This window comes from Triticum urartu, chromosome 5A, assembly GCF_056163025.1.
Source record: "Triticum urartu cultivar PI428250 chromosome 5A, HENAU_Tu73, whole genome shotgun sequence".
Classification (NCBI taxonomy): Eukaryota; Viridiplantae; Streptophyta; class Magnoliopsida; order Poales; family Poaceae; genus Triticum; species Triticum urartu.
In genome coordinates, this window is record NC_141877.1 from 493,288,112 (window position 1) to 493,302,326 (window position 14,215).

The 14,215-nt window shown below is 45.1% G+C and overlaps 1 protein-coding gene across 1 annotated transcript; it reads left to right on the forward strand.

Moving 5' to 3' along the window:
• The first annotated feature begins 6,221 nt into the window (after positions 1 to 6,221).
• LOC125510056 (flowering time control protein FPA) lies at positions 6,222 to 13,200 on the forward strand. Its single transcript, XM_048675145.2, has 7 exons — positions 6,222 to 6,695; positions 7,522 to 7,764; positions 7,871 to 7,945; positions 8,037 to 8,803; positions 8,886 to 9,474; positions 9,592 to 10,161; positions 12,841 to 13,200. The coding sequence occupies exons 1-6, from the start codon at positions 6,339 to 6,341 to the stop codon at positions 10,141 to 10,143; spliced, it is 2,583 nt and encodes an 860-aa protein (XP_048531102.2). The 5' UTR covers positions 6,222 to 6,338; the 3' UTR covers positions 10,144 to 10,161; positions 12,841 to 13,200.
• Positions 13,201 to 14,215: the final 1,015 nt, after the last annotated feature.

The following is a 14,215-nucleotide window of genomic DNA, read 5'->3' on the forward strand; positions in this document are numbered from 1 at the left end:
ATATTGTTGATTGGAGATAATGTAGAATTATTCTGCAAAGCATAAAGGAATATTTGAAAGGAGTTTTTCAAAGAAAGACCTCGGTGAAGCTGCTTACATATTGAGCATCAAGATCTATAAAGATAGATCAAGATGCTTGATAAGTTTTCCAATGAGTACATACCTTGACAAGATTTTGAAGTAGTTTAAAATGGAACAGTCAAAGAAGAAGTTCTTGCCTGTGTTACAAGGTGTGAAGTTGAGTAAGACTCAAAACCCGACCACGGCAGAAGATAGAGAGATAATAAAAGTCATTCCCTATGCCTTAGCCATAGGTTCTATAAAGTATGCCATGCTGTGTACCAGACCTATTGTATACCCTGCCCTGATTTTGGCAAGGGAGTACAATAGTGATCTAGGAGTAGATCACTGGACATTGGTCAAAATTATCCTTAGTGGAATAAGGATATGTTTCTCGATTATGGAGGTGACAAAAGGTTCGTCATAAAGGGTTACGTCGATGCAAGTTTTGACACTGATCCAGATAACTCTAAATCTCAATTTGGATACATATTGAAAGTGGGAGCAATTAGCTAGAGTGGCTCCGTGCAGAGCATTGTTGACATAGAAATTTGCAAAATACTTACGGATTTGAATGTGGCAGACCCGTTGACTAAACTTCTCTCACAAGCAAAACATGATCACACCCTAGTATCTTTGGGTGTTAATCACATAGCGATGTGAACTAGATTATTGACTCTAGTAAACCCTTTGGGTGTTGGTCACATGACGATGTGAACTATGAGTGTTAATCACATGGTGATGTGAACTATTGGTGTTAAATCACATGGCGATGTGAACTAGATTATTGACTCTAGTGCAAGTGGAAGACTGAAGGAAATATGCCCTAGAGGCAATAATAAAGTTATTATTTATTTCCTTATATCATGATAAATGTTTATTATTCATGCTAGAATTGTATTAATCGGAAACATAATACATGTGTGAATACATAGACAAACAGAGTGTCACTAGTATGCCTCTACTTGACTAGCTCGTTGATCAAAGATGGTTATGTTTCCTAACCATATACATGAGTTGTCATTTGATTAACGGGATCACATCATTAGGAGAATGATGTGATTGACTTGACCCATTCCGTTAGCTTAGCACTTGATCGTTTAGTTTGTTGCTATTGCTTTCTTCATGACTTATACATGTTCCTATGACTATGAGATTATGCAACTCCCGTTTACCGGAGGAACACTTTGTGTGCTACCATACGTCATAACGTAACTGGGTGATTATAAAGGTGCTCTACAGGTGTCTCCGAAGGTACTTGTTGGGTTGGCGTATTTCGAGATTAGGATTTGTCACTCCGATTGTCGGAGAGGTATCTCTGGGCCCTCTCGGTAATGCTCATCACTTAAGCCTTGCAAGCAATGCAACTAATAAGTTAGTTGCAAGATGATGTATTACGGAACGAGTAAAGAGACTTGCCGGTAACGAGATTGAACTAGGTATTGAGATACCGATGATCGAATCTCGGGCAAGTAACATACCGATGACAAAGGGAACAACGTATGTTGTTATGCGGTCTGACCGATAAAGATCTTCGTAGAATATGTAGGAGCCAATATGAGCATCCAGGTTCCGCTATTGGTTATTGACCGGAGACGTGTCTCGGTCATGTCTACATTGTTCTCGAACCCATAGGGTCCGCACGCTTAACGTTATGATGACAGTTTCATTATGAGTTTATATATTTTGATGTACCGAAGGTTGTTTGGAGTCCCGGATTTGATCACGGACTTGACGAGGAGTCTCGAAATGGCCGAGACATAAAGATCGATATATTGGACGACTATATTTGGACATCGGAAAGGTTCCGGGTGAGATTGGGACAATACCGGATCACCGGGAGGTTATCGGAACCCCCCGGGAGGTATATGGGCCTTATTGGGCCTTAGTGTAAAGTAGGGGAAAGGAGCAAGGGAGGGGGTGCGCCCCCCAAGCCCAATCTGAATTGGGAGGGGGGCCGGCCCCCCCTTTCCTTCCTCCCTCCTTCCTCTTCCTTCCCTCTCCTACTCCTAATAGGAAAAGGGGGAGTCCTACTCCCGGTGGGAGTTGGACTCCCCCATTTGGGCGCGCCACCCTCCTTGGCCGGCCCCCTCCTCCACTCCTTTATATACGGGGGCAGGAGGGCACCCCAGAGACACAACAATTGATCATTGATCTCTTAGCCGTGTACGGTGCCCCCTTCCACCATAATCCTCGATAATATTGTAGCGGTGCTTAGGCGAAGCCCTGCGACGGTAGAACATCAAGATCGTCACCATGTCGTCGTGCTGACGGAACTCATCCCCGACACTTTGCTGGATCGGAGTCCGGGGATCGTCATCGAGCTGAACGTGTGCAAAAACTCGGAGGTGCCATAGTTCCGGTGCTTGATCGGTCGGGCCGTGAAGACGTACGACTACATCAACTGCGTTGTTATAATGCTTCCGCTTCCGGTCTACAAGGGTACGTAGACAACACTCTCCCCTCTCGTTGCTGTGCATCACCATGATCTTGCGTGTGCGTAGGAAAATTTTGAAATTACTACGTTCCCCAACAATTACTTCATGAGAGAAAGGAACAAGTTCAGAACTAACATCTCAAATTTATATTAATCAACATCCAGAAGTTGCATGCTTTCTTGGATTTTTATTTCTTGATAATCATGAAAGTTTATGTTATCTCATATCAATTGGAAAGAAGCACTTTGACAACCTTTTGAACTCTGCATGAAGGGCTGAACTATTAGTAGCTCTCCACAGAAGTTGAGTAGTCTTGAGCAGTTATAAAATGTAATAGGTTAAAAAGAACAATAGACATACATTGTCCACCAAGGGATAAAACAATTGCCAAATATAGGCAGAATCAGAAGACCATAGAATGTTTTTCACGTAATGAAATCGCACCACCTTCGATAAAAAAGATAAATGGAATACCATGCATGGGCAAGATGCAGGTAGAGTTATACGGTTCCCAACCTCTAGCTCGGGATGGCAGAGGAACCTATTCAATACACAACTAAATTAAGGTTAGATGTCTTTATGATATAAGCATACAGCCATGGCACTCGACACTCTTTGTAAGAAGAAACAAGGAGATCATTGTATGTTAAGGAGTCTGTAATTTCTGAATGTATCTCACTCATCCTCAAAACTATGCTACTGCTTTCAAGAAGTTAAGCCTCTCACTTTGCAAGTTTTTAAACAGGGGAAGCTTAAACTCGGATTGCAGACTTCCTCACCCAGCTTTTCGCTTATAAGCTTATGTAACATGAAGATAGTAATTAATAGGTCAGTGTCACCGGTGATGTAACAGAAGATGATAATCTTAAGATCTTGGAAAATATCTAAAAATATTTATTACTTGTGGAAACGGCTACCATGTATGAACTTTCAATCAAGAAGTATTCTTTAAATTTTTAAGAAAGGCCTTTACCGAGCCATGTTAGTCAGTAGATCACACTCTAAACCTACTTAATTACACTAATATGCAATTCATGATTATGCTTCACAAGCCACTATATGCAACGACTAGAATATGTAGCCAACAATACTCAACACCTATAACGGGAGGTGAAAATATGGAACTATAAGATTAAACTATTTAACTCATTTTGCATGGACACCACTATAATGCCAAATTAGTAACTGCTTTGCAACTGATAGGCATGTCGATACTAATAAAATAACGGGATAAGGACTCTGCATAAGAATCTATTTTTCAAAAAAAATGGTCAAAAGTCGGCCCTCTTATATAATTTGATACATGACAACAAGGCCACTTTGCACATAAGGTTGGTGCCAATTCTGTAAAAGTTTCTCTTTGTGCATCACATGCTCACGAATCATGAATCGAAGAGATAACACTTGAATAGATAAAGATGATTGTGGGAATAAATGCCATGCTGTGATATTTGTAGATGACTTGCAATATTTTCCCTAGTGAACTTCTCCATGTTCATAAGTTGAAGTATTCTTTTAGGTACAGCCTCTGCAACCAACAGTAAGAGAAAGGACGCAGCATGAATGGGTTTGCTGCAGCCTGCAAGAACATTTAACAGAAAGCAAAAGGCAACGTGGGGAGGTGTTTTTTATGTCAATCCCGAGCTCACCTGACCACACCACCCTCGGTTCTTCGACACTGAGGCCTCATCGTTGTTCTGACCTTCATGGTTGTTGTCTTCGCCTTTCTTTTCGCTATTCAGTTCTTTCCTCTTCTTGTTGGGCCACCCACTCAACACCAACGCTGCCTGTAGAAATCCAGCCCGCAACCAAATCAGCAAGCATAATTGCAATGCAAACCAAAAAAATTCTCATAATCCCTGGCATGTAAAGTAACCTTTATGCAGAAGGAAAACCGAGCCTCAACTCGTACAAACTGAAATCCGGGCTCAAAGAGGCAAATATTTCTCCCACCGAAGGAGACCGCCGCAGAATCTTATGCGGATAGAACCGAAAGAGCGGAGCATTGGGGTCTCACCTCGATGTCCCAGACGAGGTCCCGGTCCTCAGGCTTTTGTTAGATATATAGACGGCGTCACCCAAAACTGTGTGATCGGTTCCATGAAACCAGGCCCATGATAGTCAAGCTACAAAAACATCTAGCAATCATAGTGGTATAGATAACAGAAGTACCAAGATTGTAGAAGCTCGCTAACCTTTTCTGTTTAGATTACACGATTAATTAGAGTTATGCATTGTACCATCAAATTCTGCAATACATAGATTCCAAATTCTAGTTCCACATTATACCAAAATCAAATTCCAAAAAATATGAAGTCAAATGAATCGTCCCACTCTCCGCAAGGCAATTTCAGACATGTGGTGGTATATCGAAACAACAAAGTTAACTAACTAAAAACAGCAGAAGCAATCAACAACTACGTATGTCTTTCAGAGCAGTAATAACTACCTGATTAAGCTTGGTGTGCTTTTTGATCCAATGAAAGACATCACATGCCTGAAAGTAATTCACGGAGCACTTGAATCATCTGGCAATACTTCTTGATAGGACTGAATTTGGGGTCCCTTGAGGCGTAGAGACCCGGCGTATGGTTATACTGGGCCTCTTGACGATCCCCTCTGTCGCGGTGGCCGCCTGACGCGGGCGGTGGCGCTAGCAGCGCCTACGGTGGCGGTGCACCCATCTCCCCACCGGTGCCACCGTCCCCACCACCATCTTCTCGCCACGGCAGCACAGGAAGTAGGTGATGGTGGCGTGGCGAGGGAGATTATAAGTGGAGTAGCAGGCGGTGGCGAGGCTGGAGAAGAGCAGCAGAGATATCGGGATTGGGTAATGGTGTGCTACAGCTGTGGCCAAAAGAGCTAGGTCGGATTTGTTCGCCGGCGCCTTAGTCCTCCTATTTCTCATCTAGCTGACATGGAAGAGCACCCCTTTCTCCTCTGGAATCAATGGCAGCGAGACCACACCTGGATCCCGGGAGACACTCGCACATGGCCACCGATGGTGGAGGGGAACGGGGAGCAGATCCATTGCGGCGGCATCCTCCCATCTGTCCTCGTCGACGGCAACGACGACCTTCAGGCGATGGCGCCCGAGCAGAACCGCGGCGCCATCGGCTGAACCACGGCTAGGCGGGTGGATCGGGGCGGCGCTGTGAGAGGGACGAGGGGATGGGAGGTTGCGTGTGATGTGATGGGGTCAAAGAAAAGGAAGTGGCGTACGTCGGCAGAGAAGGGACCCAAGCGATTTCCTTCTCCTCCCTCTTTCTTCTAGACCAACCAGCGCCCGCGCGTCTCCAGTTGTTTTTGTTTCATAGCGCTGCTGGCGTGGACAAACCGATCGATCGCCCCTTGCGCGACTCTTATTGGATTGGATGGCTATCTGGCAAAGCTTGCGTGTGAAGTAAGTGTAAGAAGGATCCTCAGAAAAAGGCATTCACGGGGACGCTAGCACAAGATGGACTACCTTCGCGTGAGGACACACAGGCGCCCGCGTCACACGATCGCGTAGGATCGGACGGCGCCGGATGCGGCTTATACAAGGTCAATCTTTTTTTTTCCTGAGCGGTGATGGGAATAGGTGCCGTGTGTGGATGTTGGAGCAAGGATAAGAAGCGGTGCTACCCTAAAAAAAAAGGATAGAAGCGGTGCCGCCCACGGACTCGGCGCAGGCGCGCAGTCGTCCCTGCCCCGCCCGCAGACCGCAGTATATATCGTCCGACCCGCGGGCCGGATCCCCCACACCCGTTCCGTTCCCCATCGCAGACGCTCCAGCCCAATTCCCCACAACCTAACCCTAGGCCCCGGCGACCTCTCCCTGCCCTGATCCCGCCGCCGGCGATGTCGTCGGAGCCGACGCCCGCGGGGCCCTCCGAGGCCTCCAGCCCGCCGGCCTCCCCGCCGAAGGAGTCGGAGCCCTCCGGCTCCGCGGCCGCCGCCGCCCCCGCCGCCGCGCCAGGGGCCGCCCACGAGACGAACGCGCTGTGGGTCGGCAACCTGCCCGCGCACGCGGGCGAGGACGACGTCATGGCGGCCTTCGCCCCGCACGAGGCGCTAGACTGCGCCGTCACGCGCGCCGGCTCCCGCAGCTACGCGTTCGTCCTCTTCCGCTCCGTCGCCGAGTCCCGGGCCGCCCTCGAGGCGCTCCGCGGGTCCAAGGTCAAGGGCGCCTTCATCCGGGTCGAGTTCGCCCGGCCGGTAACTTCTCACCCCCTCCCTCCTTCCCCCACTCCGATCCGCTCCCACCTTGGATCCCCCCGGGATCTGGCTGCAGTATGATGTGAATTTTCCGGTAATTAGGACTTCGGTGCTTGTGATTTGTGGTTTATTTAGGCGGTGTGGGCTGAGGCCTCCAGCAGCTCTGATGCATGTAGTTATTCGAGCGGCGGCACACCGGATCTGCGGCGACGGGGGTGGTCCGGTCCAGGGGAGCGCGGCAAGCGATGGCAAAATGCTTCGCTTCTGCCCTAAGCGGTAGATTAAGCGTATTTTAAAATTTTGGCCAGAATTTGGCTGTTTTTGAACTGCTTCTGCTTAGCTGCTTGTGCAATGATGGCAGTATGTCATTTATCTTATTATTAGGGTCTGTATGGGAGCTGTTTCCTTCAGATTCTGGCCAAATCATGGCTACATGATCTGCATTTGGCTATGACTATTTGAACTGAACTGCATTTTAGTTGTCATTTTTCTTGCTGTGTGAAACTGATGTGTATTTGTTATGTTAAGTGCATTTTAGATGCTACTTCAACTACCCATGTGCCATGTTTCCTATTTTCTTATTTTAGATGCACAAAACAGTCAAATTCTGTTCAAGTTTTAAAAAAAATGCTGAAACGCGCTTAAGCGCCCATTGCTCTAAGCTGTGGCTTTCCGCTTTTTTGAACATTATCCTTTATAAGTAGGTACAGAAATACTCCTAGATTGGTGATCGTTTCTTGTTCTATGGTGAAATTGCTATGCTGGTGTTGTGTGAAGATTTATTCCCTCATGATGCTTACTTGTGTTTGTTGATTGGTTTTTACAGGCTAGAGCTGTTAGGAACCTATGGGTTGGAGGAATTAGTCCGTCTATTTCAAAGCAGGAGGTAGAGGAGGAGTTTCATAAGTTTGGGAAGATTGAAGGTGTTGCATTCTCCCATGATCAAACTTCTGCATACATCGACTTTGAGAAGCTGGAAGATGCCATTTCTGCCCATAGAGCCTTGAATGGGGCATATTTAGGGGGCAAGGAATTATGTGTTGATTTCCAGAGGTCCAGAGGCAGAGCGGTATGCATCTATTATTTTTGACTTGAGTTTGTGAATAGTACTTCTAGGCTGCAGTTTTTGAAGGAACGCTGTCTTACTATTTAGTTATTTGTACTGATTTGGATAGGAACGGTCGGAAGCAGGCAACTTCAACAGTAGAGGATCATTGCCACCCGGTGAAATTGGAGTTGGACATGCAAAGGTACTGCTGTTTACTTCTCTTGGTTCTTGCTGTTGTACTGTCCTCTTTGATCTGCGGGTTGCTTACTGTCATATCATGTTCTGTTTGTCAGGGTTCTGCTGGAGTACGAATGAGAGAGGCGAAAAATCCTACCAATGTTCTCTGGGTGGGTTTACCCAATACACATAAAGTTAATGAGGAGGCACTAAGGCGGGCTATGGCAGCACATGGTGTGGTTACAAACATCAAGGTTTTTCCAGAAAGGCAGTATGCTTTTGTGGAGTTTGCAACCATTGAAGGAGCTTCTAATGCTAAGAATCTTCTAGATGGGCGTCTTTTCAATGATACAAGGATTCATGTTCTTTTCTCCAGCAGTGGGCTTGCACCCAGTAAACTTGATAGCCTAACACCGCCTGCTGGGTTCCCTAGATCAGAGATGTACAATGATAGTCCATATGCCGCACCTGATTATTTTGGTGCTGGTCGCAGTAGTCATGGCACATCACAAGGGTATGATCCTCGACGTGGAAGATCAAGATACTTGGACTATGGTGCAATGCCAATCACTGGTGGTATCCTTCCAGCACCTGAAGCTGGCTCATCTTTGTTGACTGGACATTCTGGTCATAATGCGCTTGATCCGAGAGAAGCCAAAAGGGTGAGGTTGGATGCTGGCATGGACCCTTACCATGTAAGGGCAGGCAGTGAGGGTCTTCAGTCAGTTGCTGATGAGAGCTTTAGCTCTGTTATTCGGATCCAGGGCACGGTACACCAAACGTCATCCCTTGGGCACTTCTGGCGTGGCAGTATTGCCAAAGGTGGATCTCCTGTTTGTCGTGCTCGCTGCTTGCCTATAAGGAGGGGCATTGAGATACCTTTGTGAGTACAAACAACTTCAACTTTTTTCCAAAGTTTCTTGTATAGTTTACTGACCTTGCATATATTCCACTTCTCTTTGCAGGCCGGACATTGTTAATATCTCCGCTAGAACAGGATTAGATATGCTGGCAAAACACTATGGAGATGCTTCGGGTTTTGAAATTGTCTTCTTCTTACCAGACAGTGAAGATGATTTTGTGTCTTACACTGAATTTCTGCGGTACTTGGGCTCAAAAAGTCGCGCAGGGGTTGTTAAAGTTGATGCAGGAACCACTTTGTTTTTGGTCCCGCCATCTGATTTCCTGACGAATGTTCTGCAAGTTGATGGTCCAGAGCGCCTTTATGGCGTGGTACTGCACATTCCACAGATGTCCAATGCTGCTGTCCAGAGACCTGTACTGACTGGACCAGAGTCACAAGCTTATTATGATGGTGGTGATACCATGCTAGCGATGCAAAGAAATTACAATATGGGCTCTGTTAATAGCAACCATCATCAGGATGCTGATTATCGGGGATCTTTACGTGAGGAAGCAGTTCAGTCAGGTGTATCAAGCTTTCCCATGAGCCAAATAGCAGGACAGCAAGGACAGTCACTCAAGCCTGATATTATGGCCACATTAGCTAAACTTATGCCAAATGTGCAGTCAACAGTTCCAGCAAATAGTCAGGTAACCCCGAGCTCCACAGGAAGACCTGTGGCATCACTGTTGCATGATGCATCTACTTTTCTTATCGTATGGGAAGATGAAAATCTAACACTGACCTCTTATTTATCCTTTGAGCAGGTGGGTAATCTTCAGCAATCGGGTCAGCAGTTCGGCAGGCAAGCTCCAGCAAGCTATGGGGGCATGGTCGGTGCTCAGGAGCAGCACCCAATACATACTGCTTACAACCCTGAGGTTACCTTAAGCTTGCCTCCACCACCTCCTCTCCCTACACAAGGACCCGTGTCTGCTCTCCCTACACAGCAGCAGTATCAACCAGAACACTATTACGCTCCTCAAAACAATTACGGTTCCTTAGGAACAGTTAGCCAGTCTAACTTCCAGTCCAGCAATACCAACCTACCAGTCCCTCCCCCACACCAAATGAATGATGGACCATTGGCAGCAAATAACCAGATGGGGAATTTGGCACAGCTCCATCAGTCAACGTCATTCCCCACTGATAGGGTAAACTCGGATTTCTCCTCTCAGGTACAACAGCAACAAAATGTTGCTTCTGGTTCTGCTCAAGCTACTGAAGAGGCGGATAAGAACAAGAAGTACCAGGCAACGCTCCAGTTTGCTCACAATTTACTGCTGCAGCTACAACGTGGATCTGGAAACCAATCTTGATATTTAGTACTGCTTCAGGTAAGCTCACCTCTGCACCTAGTGTGTTATTTTGTTTGCTATTTCTTTTCTGCTAAAATTATGGATATAGTAATAGATTTAGCTAACTTAAGAGGATCAAACACAATTTTGCATGGATAAATCAAGGAGCATAAGTTTTCTGGGATGTTTGGTAAGGAATATAATAATTGACATAAGTTAAAAAAATTGCGGTTGTTACCTGGAATATTGATAACTGCCAATCATCCTGGATAGTGCTAAACTAATCATAAAACTTAGAATGTGAGACATAAGTCACACCTAGCATATCCTAATTGCACTAATATAGACCGACAGAAAACCTTTCAGCTATCATGTAATTAATTAACAAGTCATGGTATAGACTAGGATAGGTGCTGCAGATGAATGTTGCATCGTCGTGGTGGGTATGTGGTTGTGCAATACGGGTACAATTAAGCGGATCAGAACTAGTGGCTTAGATAATAAAGTTTATCTGACAAATTCACACATTTATCCTCTTGATAGTTTTATGTGCATTATCTGTTGATATTTGTTGCTTGCATAATAAATTGATATCAGCGTATTCTATCTTGATTGAATTCTGGAGTTCTGTTTTTTACATAGGGTCTGTAGTTTTGACTGCAGTAGTTTAAGAAGTCATGGTAGAATGTTGCATAGCTTGCTAGAGGAATTATTAGTTTTTTGATTGATATATAGATATATATGTATGAACATCTTTCATGTAATGGCCGGCCTTATTGAATCCAAACTGGTGATTTGAAACAAAGCAAAAACCATTACTCACTTGCATGTAAGTTGCAAGTCTGCAGTTCTCGTGGTACATCGAGATTCGAGATTACGTTTCTCATGCTACGATGAGACGATTTCGGCATGGTGCTTTGCTTTCCTTCGTGGACACTGCTGATGCCTCTTCCCTGCGAAACCTCGGGTAGCATACGTTGCCCCCTAGCGGGGGCCATCAGGATCGTCTTAGCCCGAGAAACATTTGAAATACGCAGTGATGGGTGCGAAAGGGCTGTGCGAAGCCCTAGCTCCTGCAGAATGTGCGAATGATCTTCTCTATTTTGGGGGCACAAGACAATGCATAGCTTCATAGTCTTCTGTCCATTATATGATGCGCCAGAATTCCTGTGCGCTCACACCTGTAGTTGCGTCGTTTTCTTGGAAACGCCGGGTTCATTCTCACACATCTATAGTTGCGTCGTTTAAATCGGAGCACACGTCCGCTCAATTTTGCGACTGTTGTTTTCCATAACCGTAAACGACATTGAGCAGAACGAGCCGTCCAAATACGTAATTCAGATTTGCTACTGCGGGGCTGCTGCGTGGCGATGGCCACTGGCATTTAGGACACGCATCCTCTCCTTCCCTTCCGTCAGATTCGTTGTCTTGTTCTTTTTTTTTACTATCAAAGTGGAAGTCGATCCTTGTTCGCTCAAAGCAACGTCCATTCATCCCGCCGGATGCTTCTCTTGAACCAAAATATCAGTTGAAAGACGGCCTGCAAAAGTTTTGGTACGCTCTCAACCTCTTAATCCTGGGCCCTACAGGTTTTATTAGTAGCACGTACTTGGGGAACTTGCAGATGCAGTAACGAACCAGGTGCGCTCAACCCAAACCTTGGGATAGCACGTGGTGCAGTGGGACTGCCACTCCCTTCATCTTCATCGTCTTATAATATAAAAGCGTTTTTAACACTACATTAGTATTAAAATGATCTTATATTATATTATGAGACGGAGAAGTAGGTAACATGGTTCTCCTCGTTGATTAGGTGCTCTTCCTTTTCTAAATACTCTATACATGCTCTGCAAATGTCCTGCCACACGACGCACCAAATCGTAACGAGGACGCTTTAGTATAAACTTCTAACCTCATCCTGTCTCTCCTTCCCTGTCTGCCTCTCCCCATCTAGCTTGTCCTATTTCTCTCTCGGCGTGTCGTCTGTTTCATGCTCATAATTATTATATGCACGTGGTGGTTGCAACGGCACTTCACCTCAACTGACTACCCCAATGTGGAGTAGTTAGTAGAATATGTTTGCTTTTTAAACGGGAAAAGGAGCAGGCGCGCCGATAATAGAACATCAAAATTGCTGTAAAAAAATAACAGGCACCAGATGCCGATTACACAGATCACTGTATCACCAAGGGGCGCTGACAACAGGAAAAAAGTTACAGTAACTTATCGTCTGAACAGTAAATTATCGTCTGTCAGCTCTACTCTTCTGTCTGGGGGAAGAGCTCGCTCTCAGTCCAACCGATTTTGCCTCCCAGATTCTCGGCCTACCTCCAATCCCGCCTAACGCATATGGTTACGCAAAGCCACAGCCACGTGCTGACTTTTCTTTTCCAAATAAAATAAAATGACGCTGCTATGCTAGGCGCACAAACCACGCACTATCTCCGCTCTATCTAGTGTCAAAAACGCTCTTATATTATATGTTAAAAATGCTTTTATATTATGAGGCTGAGGAAGTAGTAATTATTTTATTAGTGTTAGAAATGCTCTTATATTATGTGTCAAAAATGATTTTATATTATGAGATCGAATAATTATTTTATTATAAGTTGAGTCAGCTCGTACAAATGAACATCGTATTATTCCGATTTGTGTGACTCTACCTGAACAAAACACACGTTTGACAACTTGTATCTGACGGAAACGTGTGATCTGTAGGTACTGGCTTGCTCGATCTCCTCGCCTGCAGCGGAACAGAATCTCGTCCCGGCCCATGATGGTGTGCTGGCGGTTATCTATCCTCACCCTGACGTGGAATCGGTTGCTACCTACCGGAGAGGGACAGACAATCAAGCGTCAACTGCACTAGTGCACTAGTAGCTTCTCTGCCTCATACTATCCAGAAAGGGAAAACTCAGATATCTCCTTTTGCATCCCTGTATTGCTTTTTAGGTGTCGGATATTTTCAGCTTTGAACATTATGAGCGTCTGTTTGTCTATGCGGCCTCCTTGGCATGACATGTGGTACTTGTTTGGTTTTCTCGGTTTTGACATGGATTAAATCTGTTCTTGTTATGAGTTCATGTGTGACTTTGCTTTTTTCTTTTGCTAAATTGGTTCGAAGTTATAGGTTTCTACATCAAACTTTGTAGGTGTGCAAGAACCAGGAAATATATTATGGTAGATTCATGTTTTAAGCTAATATCTCTGGGGCCGGTTGAAGTTATAGGTTCTGTTAATCTTTGTTGGTTTGCAAGAAACAGGTAAGAGACTACTGTAGATTCATATTTTAAGCTAATAGCCCCCCCCCCCCCCCCCCCGAGGGGGGGGTGATACTGGCTTAAGTTACAGGTTCGTCAACCCAACTTTGTTGGTCTGCGAAAAATAAGGAAATATATTATGATTGACTTATGTTTTAAACTACTACTATTTCTGGGGCCGGTTGAAGTTATAGGTTCCTCCGTTAATCTTTGTTGGTTTGCAAGAAACAGGTAAGAGACTACTCTAGATTCATGTTTTAAGCTAATAGCCGCGGGGGGGGGGGGGGGGGGGGGTGATTGCTGAACTGGCTTAAGTTACAGGTTCCTCAACCCAACTTTGTTGGTCTGCGAAAAATAAGGAAATATATTATGGTTGACTTATGTTTTAAACTACTATTTCTGGGGCCGGTTGAAGTTATAGGTTCCTTTGTTAATCTTTGTTGGTTTGCAAGAAACAGGTAAGAGACTACTCTAGATTCATGTTTTAAGCTAATAGCCGGGGGGGGGGGGTGATTGCTGAACTGGCTTAAGTTATAAGTTCCTCAACCCAACTTTGTTGGTTTGCGAAAACAAGGAAATATATTATGGTTGACTTATGTTATAAACTCTGGGGCTGGTTCAAGTTATAGGTTCCTCTGTTAATCTTTGTTGGTTTGCGTTAATCTTTGTTGATTTGCAAGAACTAGGGATGAGATTATTGTAGATTCATATTTTAAGTTAATAGTGCAGGGGGGGGGGGGGGTGATTGCTGAACTGGCTTAAGACCCAACTTTGTTGGTCTGCGAAAACAAGGAAAAATATATTATGGTTGACTTATGTTTAAAACTAATATC

What these genes read in the sequence shown, in the direction of transcription:
- LOC125510056 (XM_048675145.2), top strand. Translation starts at nt 6,339, where the DNA reads ATGTCGTCGGAGCCGACGCCCGCGGGGCCCTCCGAGGCCTCCAGCCCG. An exon ending in AGAGGTCCAGAGGCAGAGCG is followed by an intron (nt 7,765 to 7,870) that starts GTATGCATCTAT and finishes TGATTTGGATAG; the next exon opens with GAACGGTCGGAAGCAGGCAA. An exon ending in TTGGAGTTGGACATGCAAAG is followed by an intron (nt 7,946 to 8,036) that starts GTACTGCTGTTT and finishes TCTGTTTGTCAG; the next exon opens with GGTTCTGCTGGAGTACGAAT.